The 17500-nt window shown below is 33.5% G+C and overlaps 12 protein-coding genes and 1 non-coding gene across 13 annotated transcripts in view; 3 read left to right on the forward strand and 10 right to left on the reverse strand. All coding sequences in view use genetic code 11, as the record gives it.

Moving 5' to 3' along the window:
- The window catches only part of ndhF (NADH dehydrogenase subunit 5), a 2232-nt gene extending 291 nt beyond the window's left edge, over positions 1-1941 (reverse strand). Inside the window, exon 1 of the mRNA in view lies at positions 1-1941. This exon is cut by the window's left edge and continues 291 nt beyond it. Within this exon, the coding sequence (YP_740524.1) occupies positions 1-1941 (1941 nt within the window).
- A 1034-nt stretch (positions 1942-2975) lies between these two features.
- On the forward strand, positions 2976-3134 carry rpl32 (ribosomal protein L32). Its single transcript has one exon. The coding sequence runs from the start codon at positions 2976-2978 to the stop codon at positions 3132-3134; it is 159 nt and encodes a 52-aa protein (YP_740525.1).
- A 777-nt stretch (positions 3135-3911) lies between these two features.
- On the forward strand, positions 3912-3991 carry trnL-UAG. The gene has a single exon. It is a non-coding gene; the product is annotated as a tRNA-Leu (tRNA).
- A 107-nt stretch (positions 3992-4098) lies between these two features.
- Positions 4099-5052, forward strand: ccsA (cytochrome c biogenesis protein). The gene has a single exon. It carries the CDS (start codon positions 4099-4101, stop codon positions 5050-5052), a length of 954 nt encoding a protein of 317 aa, YP_740526.1.
- A 320-nt stretch (positions 5053-5372) lies between these two features.
- Positions 5373-6872, reverse strand: ndhD (NADH dehydrogenase subunit 4). The gene has a single exon. The coding sequence runs from the start codon at positions 6870-6872 to the stop codon at positions 5373-5375; it is 1500 nt and encodes a 499-aa protein (YP_740527.1).
- Positions 6873-7042: 170 nt separating this feature from the next.
- Positions 7043-7288, reverse strand: psaC (photosystem I subunit VII). The gene has a single exon. It carries the CDS (start codon positions 7286-7288, stop codon positions 7043-7045), a length of 246 nt encoding a protein of 81 aa, YP_740528.1.
- A 231-nt stretch (positions 7289-7519) lies between these two features.
- On the reverse strand, positions 7520-7825 carry ndhE (NADH dehydrogenase subunit 4L). Its single transcript has one exon. The coding sequence runs from the start codon at positions 7823-7825 to the stop codon at positions 7520-7522; it is 306 nt and encodes a 101-aa protein (YP_740529.1).
- Positions 7826-8101: 276 nt separating this feature from the next.
- Positions 8102-8638, reverse strand: ndhG (NADH dehydrogenase subunit 6). Its single transcript has one exon. It carries the CDS (start codon positions 8636-8638, stop codon positions 8102-8104), a length of 537 nt encoding a protein of 178 aa, YP_740530.1.
- Positions 8639-9014: 376 nt separating this feature from the next.
- On the reverse strand, positions 9015-9518 carry ndhI (NADH dehydrogenase subunit I). The gene has a single exon. It carries the CDS (start codon positions 9516-9518, stop codon positions 9015-9017), a length of 504 nt encoding a protein of 167 aa, YP_740531.1.
- Positions 9519-9606: 88 nt separating this feature from the next.
- ndhA (NADH dehydrogenase subunit 1) lies at positions 9607-11808 on the reverse strand. The gene is made up of 2 exons: positions 11257-11808; positions 9607-10146 (listed from the first exon to the last, which is right to left on the reverse strand). Exons 1-2 carry the CDS (start codon positions 11806-11808, stop codon positions 9607-9609), a joined length of 1092 nt encoding a protein of 363 aa, YP_740532.1.
- A 1-nt stretch (position 11809) lies between these two features.
- On the reverse strand, positions 11810-12997 carry ndhH (NADH dehydrogenase subunit 7). Its single transcript has one exon. The coding sequence runs from the start codon at positions 12995-12997 to the stop codon at positions 11810-11812; it is 1188 nt and encodes a 395-aa protein (YP_740533.1).
- Positions 12998-13098: 101 nt separating this feature from the next.
- On the reverse strand, positions 13099-13371 carry rps15 (ribosomal protein S15). The gene has a single exon. It carries the CDS (start codon positions 13369-13371, stop codon positions 13099-13101), a length of 273 nt encoding a protein of 90 aa, YP_740534.1.
- Positions 13372-13733: 362 nt separating this feature from the next.
- ycf1 (hypothetical chloroplast RF1) overlaps positions 13734-17500 on the reverse strand; it is a 5490-nt gene continuing 1723 nt past the window's right edge. The window contains exon 1 of the mRNA in view: positions 13734-17500. This exon is cut by the window's right edge and continues 1723 nt beyond it. Coding sequence (YP_740535.1) covers positions 13734-17500 — 3767 coding nt within the window.

Below are 17500 nucleotides of genomic sequence, written 5' to 3' on the forward strand. Positions count from 1 at the left end.
AATTCTCTTAGGTCCTCTTTTAGCAAAAAAATTCAATATGTTCCAATTGTGTAAAGATGAATAAAAGGGTTTATATAAAAAGTAGGCTAGAAGTATTCCAAAATACGTTATACTGACGGAAAGGGTTGGATTTTTTACAACTTCATACCAATCAACAAAATGAGTTGAATTTTGTTGTAACAGATTTATAGATGGAGTTAACAATTTTGATAAAATATCCGACTCGATTACTTCTTGATTCAAAGGAATTCCTATCGCTCCAACAAACAAAGGAAATAGGACTAATACAAGCATAACAAATAATATAGTATTGTCTGATTCGTGAGGATAACAAAAAGTCTTGGCAGCGCCAAAAGGAAAAATAGTAATAAAGGGCATATTTGTTACAGTACTAGCAATTCGATGAGTCTTCTTCGCAAAAAAAGAAGCCCTTTTATTATTATTCATTGTTAATAAAGCAACTAAATGAAATTTGTTTTTAATCGGTTTTGGTTCTTCTTTACCCCATAGAGATATTGAATATAAGGAATTTCTTTTTTTGCCACTGTAATTTTGCAAGCAAAAGTTGAAAGGCCCCTCAAAAGTAAGTAAATAAATTCGAAACATATAAAATGCGGTTAATCCGGCTGTGAAAAAAGCTATTGTTGCGAAAATCGGCGAATACAACCAAGTATCATTAAGAATTTCATCCTTGGACCAAAAACAGGCGAGAGGTGGAATACCACAAAGAGAAAGAGTACCTACTAAAAAAGCGGTTTTTGTAATCGGCACATGCTTTCTTAACCCACCCATAAGAACCATATTCTGGCTTTTATCTGGAAAATATCCAACAATAGCTTCCATTGAATGAATAATTGATCCGGATCCTAAAAACAACAAGGCTTTGGAATAGGCATGAGTAATCAAATGAAATAAAGCGGCTCGATAAGACCCCATACCTAGAGCTAACATCATATAACCCAATTGAGACATTGTAGAATAAGCTAAACCTCTCTTAATATCTTGTTGAGCAAGAGCTAAAGTAGCTCCTAAAAATACTGTTATTATCCCTATCAAAGATATTAGATTCATTGCGTATGGTATGACTATGAAAAGTGGAAGAAGCCGAGCTACAAGAAAAATTCCCGCCGCTACCATAGTAGCAGCATGGATAAGAGCCGAAATAGGAGTAGGCCCTTCCATGGCATCGGGTAACCATACATGAAGAGGGAATTGCGCGGATTTAGCAACCGGGCCGGCAAATAATAGAAATGCACACAAAGTAACAAATAAAAGGTTAACCTCATTATTATAAATCAAGTTTTTCAATATTTCGAACAAATCCCGAAATTCGAAACTGCCTGTTAGCCAATAAAGACCTAAGATCCCTAATAATAATCCAAAATCCCCTACACGATTAGTTACAAATGCTTTTTGACAGGCGCCTGCCGCAATAGGTCGTGTGAACCAAAACCCGATTAATAGATAAGAGCACATTCCAACCAATTCCCAAAAAATATAAATTTGTATGAAATTCGAACTTGTAACTAATCCTAACATTGAAGCATTGAAAAAACTCATATAAGCAAAAAATCTCAAATATCCTTGATCATGAGACATATAATTGTCACTATAAATAAGAACCAGAATTCCAACTGTAGTGATTAATATTGACATAATAGAAGTAAGTGGATCAATAAAGTATCCGAACTCGAAAGACAAATCACTAGTGATGGTCCAAGTCCTTAGGGATTGATAGATCGAAGTTCTATCTATTTGCTCAATAGATAGATCGATCGAAAAAATCATAACTATACTTAACAATAAAATACTAATAAAAGCCCACATACGGCGAAGATTTTTTGTTGCGGTCGGAAAAAATAGAAGTCCCACCCCTATTAACATAGGGACTGGAAGTGGAACTAAAGGTATGATCCAGGAATATTGATATGTATGTTCCATAAAATCAATAAAGTAATAATAATTGTTTTTTATTCTTAATTCAGTGTTTCTGATTCACCGGTTCTTATCTCTTTTAAACTGAAAAGGGATTAATAAAAAAATTAAGGTTAAGGTATTAAAATGAAAAACTTAAATAAAATTCGCTTTTTCTATTCATAGTTATTTTGAATCTTTCCCACCAACTTCAAAAAAATGAAGAGTTAAAAACAATCAAATGTTCTAACTAAGCTACTAGTCAAAAATAAATAATTATTTTCTACTTTATACTACGTAAGATTTTTAGGAAGATAGAGCAAATTCAAACTTCACTTATTATTCTCTAATTACACTAATTTATGTCCATAGATCAAGACGAAAGAATTACACAAAATTAAATTTGATATAAATCATAGGCTGACCCCTACCGTTCCCCAATAAAATACGAATTAGTTTTTTTATTCTTTGTTTATTCACAACCATTAACTAGTTCATCTCGGCACGTATTGATTGTCTACTATTATAATTATAATAAAAGACATTTAATTATAAAAAAAGACATTTAATAACCAATTACTAGACAAAAATGGTTGGGTAGATAAAACCTGTTCGATGTATTTTTCATGGATAAATGTAGCAGGCCGAAAATAGACAGAGATAAGGGCGGAAGGGCTTTTTCTTTTTTTTATCAACTTCAACCAATTCTATTTCTGTTATATGGCCCAATCCGTCCTATAGATATCGATTTGAATAGGTATCTAAGGGTGCCGCCAATAACTCCGGAATACGAATTCCTTTATTCTCCAATATTTAGGGAATATAAATTGAAAAAATCCCTTATTCCATTTATTTATTTATTTATTTTTTGTTCTAGTAAGATTTTATGCCATTTTTGCATATTTCGATTTATTTCTTTTTTCTAAAGGTAGTTAGTGTATAAAAAAAAATAAACAGATAATGAAATGAACCGTAAAACTAAAAAATGATTTGTTTTAACATTTTAACAATAGATGTCTTTCACATCCAATTTGATCAATGACTAACCTTTTCTTTTTTGAATGGCAGTTCCAAAAAAACGTACTTCTATATTAAAAAAACGTATTCGTAAAAATCTTTGGAAAAAGGGGGGGTACTGGGCAGCGTTGAAGGCTTTTTCGTTAGCGAAATCCCTTGCTACTGGGAATTCAAAAAGTTTTTTTTGTACAACAAATAAATAATCAAAGGTTGAAATAATCTTCAAAGGTTGAAATAATCTGAATCCCCCAGACACAAAAATGAGTTAATTGTGTTTCGAATTTATACTATAGAATTTAGAAAAATCGAAAAAGTAAGTAAACATTCCCTTTTGTAATGTTTTGAACCAATTGATTTGTCTACTGAATTCGAAAATAAAAATAAATAAATAAAAAAAAAAAAGTCCTTTTTTTTTTTTATTTGAAAACGGAATCAAGACAAACTCGAAAGTTTCACCTTTCTTTTTATTTTACTATTTTTTTATTCCCAGGATGGGGATTCTTATTTTCCCCATCACCCCACCATAAACAATAAGAATTTTTTTTTTTATTTTCTATAATACGTGCAGCCCAATACCTAATTGATTTGATCAATCCTAGGACAAATTAATAGTGAAAAAAAAAAAGAAAAAACCTAAAATTACGACAACACAAACACAAAAGTTCTAAAAAATGAAAAAAAAAAAGAAAGAAACCCTTTTTGAGTTGTTCCCTGGAGTGAAGTTAGAACTATTTAGTTACAACCATTACAAGGTTCTAGTTTATCAAAGAAGAAACTCTGAAAGTTAAGTTAAATAAAACTGAAACCTTAAATAATTAAATACAACAACAAAAGAAGGGGCGGAATCTTTAAATAGCCCTTTCAATGTTTTTTGTTTTTAGTAAACATTCAAATTTCAAATTGATGAATAAAAATCCATTGAAATAGACTCTTTCAATCTCGACGATTGACTAATAATAGGGTATTATGATTTCGAGCAAGCCGCTATGGTGAAATCGGTAGACACGCTGCTCTTAGGAAGCAGTGCTAGAGCATCTCGGTTCGAGTCCGAGTGGCGGCATAGCATCTGTAAAAAGATATACAAAAAAAGTGCTCTAAGGAATTTAATTTATGATTTCCATTCTGTATATTTGAGGTATTCTCGCTTTTAATTTTTTTTTTTTTTTTATGATATTTTCAACTTTGGAGCGTATATTAACGCATATATCCTTTTCGGTCGTTTCAATTGGAATTACAATTTATTTAATAACCTTCTTAGTCGATGAAATCAGAGGGCTATATGCTTCATCAGAAAGGGGGATGACAGCTACCGCTTTCTGTCTAACAGGATTATTAATCACCCGTTGGGTTTACTCGAGACATTTCCCATTAAGTGATTTATATGAATCATTAATCTTTCTTTCATGGAGTTTATCTATTATTCATAAGATTTTTGATTTTAAAAATAATCAAAATCATTTAAGCGCTATAACGGCACCAAGTGCTTTTTTTACCCAAGGCTTTGCGACTTCGGGTTTTTTAACCAAAATGCATCAATCCAGAATATTAGTACCCGCTCTCCAAGTCCAGTGGTTAATGATGCACGTAAGTATGATGGTATTGGGCTATGCAGCTCTTTTATGTGGATCATTATTATCCACGGCTCTTCTAGTCATTACATTTCGAAAAGTGATAAGGCTTTTTTTGAAAAGAAAAAATTTTGTACATGTAAATGGGTCATTTTGTTTCAGTGAAATCCAATACATGAACGAAAAAAAGAATGTTTTTCTAAATAGTCTTTCCGCTAGAAATTATTACAGGTATCAAGTGATTCAACAATTGGATCGTTGGAGTTATCGTATTATTAGTTTAGGATTTATCTTTTTAACCACAGGTATTCTTTCGGGAGCAGTATGGGCTAATGAGGCGTGGGGGTCTTATTGGAATTGGGATCCAAAAGAAACTTGGGCATTTATTACTTGGACGATATTCGGGATTTATTTACATACTCGAACAAATACAAAATGGGAAGGTGTAAATTCCGCAATTGTGGCTTCTATGGGCTTTCTTATAATTTGGATATGCTATTTCGGAGTCAATCTATTAGGAATAGGGTTACATAGTTATGGTTCATTTAATTAACACCTATTTGAATTGAAGAAAGGGTTTGATGAATACAAACATAGGACAGCGCGGAGATCGAAACGAAACTTGGTGTTAGTGTAAGATGCCGAGAACCTTTTGAATCAAGCAGTGCGGCGATTCAAAAGGTTCTTACAAATGCCTTTGGCAGTTGGTCACAATTTAATTTAAATTAAATTTTTTAATTTAAATTATTTGACTTCTTCTTTTTATTTAACTTAAGAGTAAGAGAAGAAAAAGGATTTCTTTGTTCATTGGATAACGAACTCTTTTTAAAATCATGGGATTTCTTTTTGATTTTTTTTAGTCATGAAAACTATCTACAAAAAAAAATTCGATATAATAGCTTCGGCCTTGTCCGCTGATAGTGAGAGAACGAAATCGGGATAAATACCAATACCTATTACGGGTAGAAGAATCGAGATCAAAACAAATAACTCCCGTGGTCCAGAATCAAAAAAATAAGAGTTTGGGGCATTAAATAGCTTGTACCCATAGAACATTTGCCGTAACATAGATAATGAATAAATAGGAGTTAATATCATTCCAATTGCCATTACAAAAGTGATTACTATTTTTGGCATTAAAAAAAATTTTTGGCTGGTAATTATTCCAAAAAATACTATCAATTCTGCAACAAAACCACTCATGCCGGGTAATGCAAGGGAGGCCATCGATAAGATACTGAATAGCGTGAAGATCTTTGGAATTGGTATAGCTAGTCCGCCCATTTCGTCTAGATAAGCAAAACGTATTCTATCATAACTCGTTCCTGCCAAGAAAAAAAGTGCAGCACTAATCAACCCATGAGAAATTATTTGTAAAACGGCTCCATTGAGACCTGTATCGGTTATCGAGCCTATTCCTAGAATTATGAAACCCATATGAGATACAGAGGAATAGGCTATTCTTTTTTTTAAATTCCGTTGGCCGGGAGATGTTGAAGCTGCATAAATTATTTGCACGGTACCTACTATCATGAACCAGGGGGAAAATATAGAATGAGCGTGCGGTAATAGTTCCATATTGATTCGAATCAACCCATATGCTCCCATTTTTAATAAGATTCCGGCTAGAAGCATACAAGTACTGTAATGTGCCTCTCCGTGGGTGTCTGGTAACCACGTATGAAAGGGTATAATTGGCAATTTGACAGCAAAAGCAATAAAAAATCCAATATAGAATATTATTTCCAGTGCCACAGGATACGACCGATTAACTAATGTTTCCAAATTTAATGTTGGTTCATTGGAACCATATAAACCGATACCCAAAACTCCTATTAAAAGAAAAACGGAGCCTCCTGCCGTGTACAAAATAAATTTTGTGGCTGAATAAAGGCGTTTCTTTCCACCCCACACGGACAGAAGTAGATAAACGGGAATTAATTCTAATTCCCACATGATGAAAAAAAGTAAAAGGTCCCGAGAAGAAAATGATCCTATTTGACCGCTGTACATCGCTAACATCAGGAAGTGGAATAGTCGGGAATTCAGAGTAACTGGCCGAGCCGCTAAAGTAGCTAAAGTGGTGATAAATCCCGTCAGTAAAATGGGTCCTATGGAAAGTCCATCTATTCCCAATCGCCAGTCAAACTCAAAAAAAGTGATCCATTTATAATCCTCTGCCAGCTGGATTAATGGATCGTCCAATTGGAAATTATAACAGAATGCATAGGTCGTTAGAAGGAGTTCTAAGACACATATATATATTGTATATCCTCTAGTCACCTTATTTCCTCTATGAGGGAGAAAAAAAATTAAAGAACCCGCGGCTATCGGAAAAACTACAATTAGTGTTAACCAAGGAAAATAATTCGTGGTAAAGACAAGATACACTTGGCCCAGAAAAACCCGTGCTCGAAACTCGAAAATAGAATATATTCGTATTTTTTTTTTTCTTTTTCGAGTACGGGTTTTTGTCGGTAATCGGTAAAAAAAAAACTGTATTCAAAACGGATTCAAGTGGGTTTTTCGGGAACGTATCAATATCAATAAGCTAGACCCATGCTTCGGGTTGTTTCATGCCATAAATAAACTCGAACACTCAAGAAATCCGTTGGACAGGCGGATTCACATCGCTTACAACCAACACAGTCCTCTGTTCTTGGAGCAGAAGCAATTTGCTTTGCTTTACATCCGTCCCAAGGTATCATTTCTAATACATCCGTGGGGCAAGCTCGTACACATTGAGTACACCCTATACATGTATCATAAATCTTTACTGAATGTGACATTGGATCTATCTATTTTTGTTTTGAACTTTTTCATTTTCGATCTAGTCAATTTTGAAATGTCATATTTAAACACCAGATGAATCAATGATTTACCATAATTTTGCTAATTAATCCACTTCTGGATCAAGGGAACAAAGATACTTTGATTTCTTACAGTTTCACAAACAGGATCGAAATTAGGGCATATTCTATATCCTAAATTCAATTTAGGAATATTATGATTTATAAATACTACTTATTCAACAAAGTCGATTGATTGATACGCGTCGATTTTCTGTTACGATAAATTGACGAAACAATAGCTGATCCGATAGCTGCTTCAGCGGCTGCAATAGCTATAACAAAAATTGAAAAAATATCTCCTTTTAATTGTCGACTATCAAAAAAATCAGAGAATGTTACAAAATTGATATTAACTGCATTTAGTATAAGTTCAAGGCACATCAAGGCCCGAACCATATTTCGGCTCGTAATCAAGCCATAGATGCCAATCGAAAATAAATAGGCACTCAAAACAAGTACATGCTCGAGCATCATTAACCAACTCCGTACCAATTTCGATTCATTTCAATCTGAACAATAATAATAATGCAAGTGATTTGGTTGCTTAGAATATACCAGGTACGGAACAAAAGAATCCATTTGGTAATAGATCGAATAAAAAAAATTCTATTTTGATTTTCTATTGATCTGTGAATAGTATTCAACTAGACTTTACAAGAATTTAAGGGAAATGAATGTGATAACACATAATGAATGTGATAACACATAAAAAGTCGAATTGGGATTGCTGTTCCTAGTTATAAAGATTTGTTATTGACGCGCCACGGCAATTGCACCTATTAAAGCAACTAAAAGAATTATTGAAACGAGTTCAAATGGAAGAAAAAAGTCTGTTGATAAATGAATTCCAATTTGTTGACTATTACTTATCAAATCTTGTTCAATAATCTGGTTGGCTCGTGTAGTCCAAATAATCCCGTACCACGATGTATCGAGAATAGTAGTGATTAGCGAAAAAAAAATACTTGTACAAACCAGAGAAGTAAGACCATCGCCAATAGTCCAAAGATTCAACTGAAAATCTTTGGAATAGTCTGAGCCGTTCATGAACATTACAGCAAATATGATTAAAACATTTACAGCTCCCACGTAAATAAGGAGTTGCGCGGCAGCTACAAAATGGGAATTTGATAGAATATAGAATAATGATATACAAACAAGAACCAATCCCAAGGAAAAGGCAGAATAAATTGGGTTGGTAAATAATACCACTCCCAGACCTCCTAATATAAGACCCGATCCCAGAAAAACTAAAATAAAATCGTGTATTGGTCCAGGCAAATCCATTATATTAAAATAGGAGATAAATAAATCGAAATCTTTTTCATGACCTTATTGAGCCGACCAGGAAAAATTATTTATGAGACATTCTCAATTCCAATTCAATGAAATTAGAATCTACTAAGTGGGAATTGATGCGGATACAGTTCTGGGATCAATTTCGTTCTTTTCGTTATTCTAAATGCCAATTTGAAATTGAAGCTATATAGTTCGAAAAAGCTTCTGTCTATATATCATTTCATTTCAATACAAATGTAGTTGTACTTCTCATCAACCAATCAAAAGTTGGGATTTTGAGTTATTGACCAAGCAAAAAAACAACCTTATCCCTTTATACCAACTATACCAAAACTGAACCTTAGTAATTCGAAATTAAAAAGGTTTAGACGTTTTTTCGTTGAGGCGAATTCAAGACTGTTCGAATTGTAAAATCGTCAATTACTGACATTGGTAAACGACCTAAAGCAATTTGATTATAATTCAATTCGTGACGGTCGTAAGTCGCAAGTTCATATTCTTCAGTCATTGATAAACAATTTGTTGGACAATACTCAACGCAGTTACCACAAAAAATACAAATTCCAAAATCAATACTGTAATTAAGCAATCGTTTCTTTCGAATATCTGTTTCAAATTTCCAATCAACAACAGGCAGATCTATAGGACATACCCGAACGCATACTTCACAAGCAATACATTTATCAAATTCAAAATGGATTCGACCACGAAAACGCTCTGATGGGATTAATTTTTCATAAGGATATTGAATAGTTACAGGTAAACGATTTGCTTGGGATAAAGTAATCATGAAACTTTGACCAATGTACCTTGCAGCTCGTATTGTTTGTTGACCATAATTCATGAAACCGGTTACCATAGGGAACATATTGTGAATATCTATGAATGTTTTGAGTTTATTTCTTTCTCTTGTTTGAGACAAGTAGCGAATATTGTATTCCTTTTTTTCTTTATCTTTATAGCGAAAGGAGTTGGGAAGAAGTTGTTAATAATAGATTACCGAGAGAAATAGGTAAAAGAAATTTCCAGCCAAGATTTAATAGTTGGTCCATTCTTAGTCTCGGTAAAGTCCACCTTGTTGCAATAGGAATGAACAAGAACAAATAAGTTTTAGCTAATGTAATAAAGATACCAATTGTCGTTCCAAAGATTCCATCCGCTTTATTTATTTCAACCAGCCCAGGAACAAATATGTATGGAATGGAAAGATTCGAACCTCCCAAGTAAAGAACTGTTACAAATAATGAGGAAACTAGTAGATTTAGATAGGAAGCAACGTAAAATAAACCAAATTTTATTCCTGAATATTCGGTTTGATAACCGGCTACTAATTCTTCTTCCGCTTCTGGTAAATCAAAAGGTAATCTCTCGCATTCCGCTAGGGAAGAAATTAGAAAAACGATAAACCCTATAGGTTGACGCCACAAATTCCACCCCCAAAAACCATATTTTGATTGCGCCCCAACTATATCAACTGTACTTAAACTGTTAGATAATCATAGTCGGTGGTAACATTACGGTTTCCATCGCTATTACAAAACCGTACATGAGATTTTCACCTCATACGGCTCCTCAGGGCCACAAATAAATGTAAGGACCGGACCGGTATTAGTTATTTTGATTTTTATATGGTTATAGGATGGATAAAGTCAAAATCTAGCGGAGGATCCCCAATTATACCACTGGAATTCTGTCTGCTCTAAGGATAAAAAAACAGTATTTCTGAATTAATCTCATCCTTTACGAATTTCAAATTTTCTGTGTTGAGTAATAACTTAATCAACCCTTCAATAAAATACTCTTGTAGAAATATCACTCGATATTTCAACCCATCCTTTTATTTTCGATTACGAAAAAGAATTCGCCATTACACTAGTTCATGAATCATGACACGAATTTGATTTCTATCAATATATGAAAGAAAGGATTCTTTTAGATTGTAATTGTATTTTTTCTATTTTTTTGTTCCTCTTCTTCTTTCTGAGATAAAATGGGGCTTAAAAGGGGGTAAAGGATTATTTCGTTCCTGATAGTTATTTCTTTAACTGGCGGATAGGAGCATGCTCTGGATCGGAATTGTGGGGAGTACTGCCTGATCGTTTCTACCAACTTAAAGCCCCAATTAGTATTCTTTTATGTTATGCAGAAGTATCCTTTTAGATAATTGACATAATCTACATTACTAACCCGTTGTGTGTATTTTGGTGTTCCTTCCTATCCCCCCGCTTTGCGTTTTCAACCCCCTATTCAACCCCCCTAATATATCTAATATATATTGTAATACATACAATAGCTAATGAAAAATGAAAATTCTATAGGGTTGGTCTTTTAAGCCCGCTTCAAGCTAGGATGATCAATCGACCTGTCTTGGGGTAAGGGCTTCCTCCACTTTTACTTTTGTTTACTTATCCTTAACGCTTGTACATAGGAAATGAGACTTAATCCACGTTTACTGCGAATTTCGAAGGTGTTTTCTTTCACTCATATATAACTATCTAATTTCTTTTATTAACCTAAAGAGTCAATAAATGAATAAAAAAATGAGGATTTCTATTCAAGTTCTTTTTTTTCTAGAACGAAAAGCTTAGGTTTTAGCGAATCACACGTAGAGATATTGATAAAACACATAAAGTTAATGGTATTTCATAACTAATCGATTGAGCAGCAGCTCGCAGACCACCTAAAAAGGAATATTTATTATTTGATCCATATCCTGACATAAGAAGTCCAATAGGGGCAATACTTGAAATGGCAATCCATAAAAAAATACCGATATTGAGGTCAGCTAAAACAAGGTTATAACTAAAAGGAATTACTGAATAACTTAGTAGAATTGCTATGACTGCTATAGATGGACCAATACTGAATAAACTACTATTTCCTCTAGATGGAAGAAGGTTTTCTTTGAAAAGGAGTTTTGTCCCATCGGCTAAAGCTTGAAGAATTCCCAAAGGGCTGGCGTATTCAGGCCCAATACGCTGTTGTATTCCTGCAGATATTTCTCTTTCTAACCACACAATTACTAGGACACCGATTGTGATTGCCAATACATAAATCGAAATAGGGGCAAGCACCCATAGGATCCCATAGACCTCTTGTAGGGATTCCAATCGGGAAAAAGAATTGATATCTTGTACTTCGGGTGTAGCAATTATCATTTCAACGATCAACTTCCCCCATAATGATATCTATACTACCTAATATCGTCATAATATCAGCCAATTTCATTCTTTTAACTAACTGAGGAAGAATTTGCAAATTGATAAAACCCGGTGGGCGAATTTTCCATCTCCAAGGAAACCCACTTTGATCCCCTATCAGAAAAATTCCCAATTCTCCTTTTGGGGCTTCTACTCTCGCATAAAGTTCTTGTTTTGTCAATTCAAAGGTAGGAGAAGGCTTTTTACTAATGAATCTATTTTCAAAATCATTCCGTTCTGGATCGCTTTCTCTATCAAAGCAGCGGATTTCTAAATTTTCATAGGGGCCTCCCGGAATTCCTTCTAAAGCCTGTTGAATAATTTTGACAGATTCCGTCATTTCACCGATTCGGACTAAATAACGAGCTAAGGAATCCCCTTCTTTTTGCCACTGGACTTCCCAATCAAATTCGTCATAACACTCATAATGATCAACTTTACGAAGATCCCATTCTATTCCAGACGCTCGTAGCATTGGTCCTGATAAACCCCAATTTATTGCTTCTTCTCCACCAATAATGCCTACTCCTTCAACTCGTTCTAAAAAAATGGGGTTTCGCGTAATAAGTTTTTGATATTCAGCAACCCCTGTTAAAAAATAATCGCAGAAATCCAAACATTTATCTATCCAACCATAGGGTAAATCAGCTGCTACTCCTCCGATACGAAAATAATTATGCATCATTCTCATACCGGTGGCAGCTTCGAACAGATCATATACTAATTCTCTTTCTCTGAAAATATAGAAGAAAGGAGTCTGTGCACCAATATCTGCCATAAAAGGGCCAAGCCATAACAGATGGGAAGCTATACGACTCAACTCCAACATAATTACTCTGATATAGCTGGCCCTTTTAGGTACGCGAATATTTCCCAACTGTTCTGGTCCATTTACAGTTATTGCTTCTGTGAACATAGTAGCTAAATAATCCCAACGGGTTACATAAGGCAGATATTGTATAATTGTTCGGTTTTCCGCAATTTTTTCCATCCCTCTGTGTAAATAACCCAATATTGGTTCACAGTCAATAACATCTTCACCGTCTAGAGTAACGATGAGACGAAGAACCCCATGCATTGACGGGTGGTGAGGTCCCATATTGACTATCATAAATTCTTTTTCTTTTTCTGTAGCTAGTATACTCATAGGTTTTTCCTCGATTCATTCTTACATGAATTGTTGAAAACAACAAGAAGTTCATCAACAGTCAAAATCAAATAATTCGAAATTGTTTTTCAAATTTCAAATTAACGATTTTTTGACTCCCGGATATTCAACTTACTAATTAATTCTTTATAACGTACTCTATTTTTCTTTGACAAATAAGCTAGTAGACGTTGGCGTTTTTCCAAAATTTTACGTAGACCCCTTTGAGATGAATAGTCTTTTCTGTGCAATTCTAAATGTGAAGTAAGTCTCCGGATCGTGTTGGTGAAACGAAATACTTGAAATTCAACCGATCCGCTGTTTTTTTCTTTTTTTTCTTGAACCCTAACTGAGATGAATGCATTTTTTACCATAAAACGAAACCCCTCCCCCTTCCTTTTTTAAGATGAATTTTACTGATCAGTAATAATAATACTAGTTACTTCAATTTGATATACACAATAATCTTAAGTTCGTTATGAACTTGCTAGAAAATCAATATCAATAATCAATCCAATTTTCAATTTGATTAGGCATCTAAAAGGATGGATATTTCGGCAAAAGAGAAAAATTTGGACCTAAAAAAAAGAGTTTCTTGATTCATTTATGGATCTAATTAAAATGTTCGCCATTAATTTGGTATCTTGTATCAGACTGGAATGGAAGACAAGACATGTATACATTTCTTTGTTTTCATATCCCAAAATGGGACATGATAGATAGGAAAAGCACACTATTAACGAATTTTCAATCGTGGATACATATGGACCCTTACCATACTGAAACGACTCCCATTATTGGTATTAAACCAATACCGATTCATACAAATTAAATCTTCTAATCGAGAATTGGCCCAAATAAAGAACTTTAATTGAATTAGTTGATTTTTCTCTCGAGCAAGATTTTTGTTTTTATCCAAAACGCGGCCGCCGCCCTTTCCGTTATTAAAAAATACTGGATTTTTCTGCATACCATTTTGATTCTTCGAATTGAAACAAATTAGGGTTCTTAATTCTCTACGACGTTTAGGGAGTAAAATAGTTTCAGGAACAAGCAAATCATAATGATTTTTGTTTCTATTTCCAGTCATTTTTTGATGTTTTGCAATGAATTCATCAAAATCTTTTTTATCAACATAGCCCTTTTCTTGGTATCTTTTAGTAATTTTGCGCTTATTCTTATGAACCAATGCAATACCTACGATTTGATATAGAAAAAATTGTCCATCATTTTTTACAGACAAACGACGGGGTTCGATAATAAGCATTCCCCCTTTCGTCAATTCTTTAAGAGCGAACTTCTTCTTAGTGATCAAAATAGGCAGACTCATTTCTCCCCTTTGAATAGAGGCTATAGCAACGTCGCTAGGATTTATTAGTCGAACCAGGTGACAATATACTTGCATATCATTGAGTATTTTTTCTCTGAAAGAAACAGCCCCCCTCCATCGCAACTGCAAACACAAATATCTTTTTAGGAAGAAATCGAGCTGTACTTCGGTTTCTCTTTTGGATTGCTTTTTCTTTATACGGGTTTTCATGTCCGATCCCGTATAATTTTCTTCACCATCTTTTTCTTGGTTTGAGAGAACTGATCCAAGAATTACTTGCTTTTGTGCATCCGATCTCGGAGTTCCTTGGTCTGCGAGTTCGTTTTCTTCTTTACTTTGATTCGATAATTCAAAATATTCTTTTTGAGTAGGTGATATAAAAAGATCCGCCTCTTTCTTTCCGGTTCTATTTTTCTTACTATTTCCATTAAAATTGAAAAGAAGTAATTTGATTGGTATAATCCAGGGTTTCGTTCTATATGCATTAAAAAGTAGTACAAATTCTGGGAAGAACCAAGATTCTGGGTTTGATATAGGACAACTTAGTATTTCTTCATTCATTCCCATCCAATCACAAAAGAACCCCTTTTGAGTGGATGGGTTAATTTCTTCATCTTGATGAATTGTAAGATAAAAGGGGACTCTGTTATTAATTGCATTAATTTTTTGATAATTATTGGACCCAATCCTAGTATTTTGATTACTGCTGGTACCAGTATCCATATCAACCCAGGCTTCCATATTGGCCTTATTTCTAAGACAAAAATTAAGAATTCTCCAATCAAAATATTTTCTATACAAGAATTTTTCCATATCCATAATATCATCTTCCCCTATATAATTATTGATAGAGATACTTCCCAGCATAGCCAACAATTTTACTTTCTTTCTATTGTAATTAGAATAATACTCTTCTTTATTATTTACTTGGACTAGTGATCTATCAATATACGAGTCTTTCTTATCTTCATAATTAAGCGATTTATATGATAAAAGATCATATCTATAGTGTTTTTTAAAATTCGATTTTTGATTACGTAATAGGTCTGCTTCAAAAAAATGTTGTTTTTCGTAATGAGTTAATCCATTTTTTTCATACGAATCTCTTTTAATTAAATCTTTATTTTGAGCCATACAGTGTTGATTGGCTCTATTTCGCCATTCTTGTGGTACTAATCTAGCCCATTTAATCCGAGATAAATCATATTGATAATGCCCGCTTAAACAGTGTTTTCGTGTATTCCTTCCAAAATTCCAAAGGGGTTTATGTCTTAATTGGTAATTAAAGATTCCGTGTTTTTCAAAAAAATCTTTTATTTCATTCTTAAGAAATAGAGATGTTCCGTGATATTGAAGAACGGGTCTTAAATTATAAAAGTTCAAAATTGGGACTTGTAATAATTTGTAAAATACATATGCTTGTGATTGTGAAAAAGACAATAAATTACAAGAAATCTTTGAATTCTTATTACTAGTCTTAGAAATCAATTTTTGGATAGTCGAAATAATTCTATTTTTATTTGTTTTATTAATTCTTTCGGGATTTGCTTCATTATTGTGGATGTTTTTCTCAATAATTTTCATTTGTTTTCTTGTTGATTCACGAAAAGGTTTTGTATTGATTCTTGGAATAGTAAGGGTAGATATAAAAATATTTCTGTATATCTTTTCAATGCCAAATTTTAGAAACAAATAGGATTTACGGATTAATCGAGCGTTTCTTTTTTTTAATATCCGCCAAATCCTTTTTGATGGGTCTAATATTTTAACAGAATACGTTGGTTTGTTCGAACTAATATTTGTTTCTTGAGTTAGCGATCCTTTTTTCTTTTCTTTTGTAATTTTATATATTTGATTTCTGATTCTGCTTGTTCTATTAGTCAGATCTTTCATTTTTTTTTCAGTCCGGGATAATTTCGTCCAATCCATAGATGAAATTTCAATAGACGGTTCGTGAATCATCTGCTTACTGATTATCGAATTTTTTTGAGTTTCCCTCAATTTCTCGATTTCTCTCAAGTTTATTTTTGAAAGTTCTTTTATTTTGCCTTCTTTAAAATCCCTTAAAACTATAAAAGACTTAGTTTTCAATTTTCGAATTTTTTTTTTTAGTTCTTTAAAAATGGGTTCAAAAAAGGAACGTCGTTTTTGGGGAGAACCGAACGGCATGTCAGTTTCCAGCCCAAAAATTGTTAAAAAACAAACATCAGTTTCTTGTTCACTTTTTGGATCTTTATGAGAGGATTGTATCGTAGATCCGTGCCAGGGTTTCAGGTGAAAGGGGAATAGGATCTTTATCTGAATACCTTCTATTAACCAGTTTTTCGGAAATTCTGTTTCAGATAAATTAACACCACTATAAGTGCATTTAACATAAATTTCACGATTCCAATCCTTAAAATCCTCGGACCACTCGGGATCTTGGAATAATAGTATGCGAACCACATTTTTAGCTATTATCAATAACGGTAATACAATATATTTTCTAAGAATCGATTGGATTACTAACATAGAACTTCTTAGTATTCGAGTAAGTAAACGCTTATCCCATCCTTCTGCTTGTTTTATACGTACCATTTCTTGTCTTTGGTATCTTTCGCCTTTGAGCTTCTTTTTTTCTTTTTTGTCCAATTTTCTTGTCTTTGCGTTTGTATAATCAGAAAGTTTTTGGTTTTTATTTTTTACCATCCAATTTCGAAGAATTACTTTCATCAGTTGGGAAATATCAAAAGACAAATAAAGGGTTTTGTCTATTCTGTCCAAAAAAAGAGGGGAATGGGCATTTGCTTGAACTGGTTTCCAAATAACGGTTTTACGTCTTTGTGCGCGCATGGAACCTTTTATTATATATCGACGAAAATCCGATTGTTCCAAATAATGGGGCAAAGACACATCCCCTTTTGTCTGGTGATCAACAGCAACCACTAAACGTTTGGCTTTTCGTGAACGAAATGCATGTTTCCCTCTTACATTTTCGTCGTATTCTCCCAGTTCTTGGTATACATTATCGATTAATTTGTATGACCACCGGGGAACTCTTTTACTAATTTCTTTTATCGCTTTTTTTCTAATTTTTTGATCATTGGGATCCGTTATAACTGCATCGAATAAAAAATTCAAACTTTTTATTCGGTCTTCGGAATCGATGTGTTCTCGTTCCCGTTCGGTCAATA

The sequence above is a fragment of the chloroplast genome of Citrus sinensis (assembly GCF_022201045.2).
Source record: "Citrus sinensis chloroplast, complete genome".
Lineage (NCBI taxonomy): Eukaryota > Viridiplantae > Streptophyta > Magnoliopsida > Sapindales > Rutaceae > Citrus > Citrus sinensis.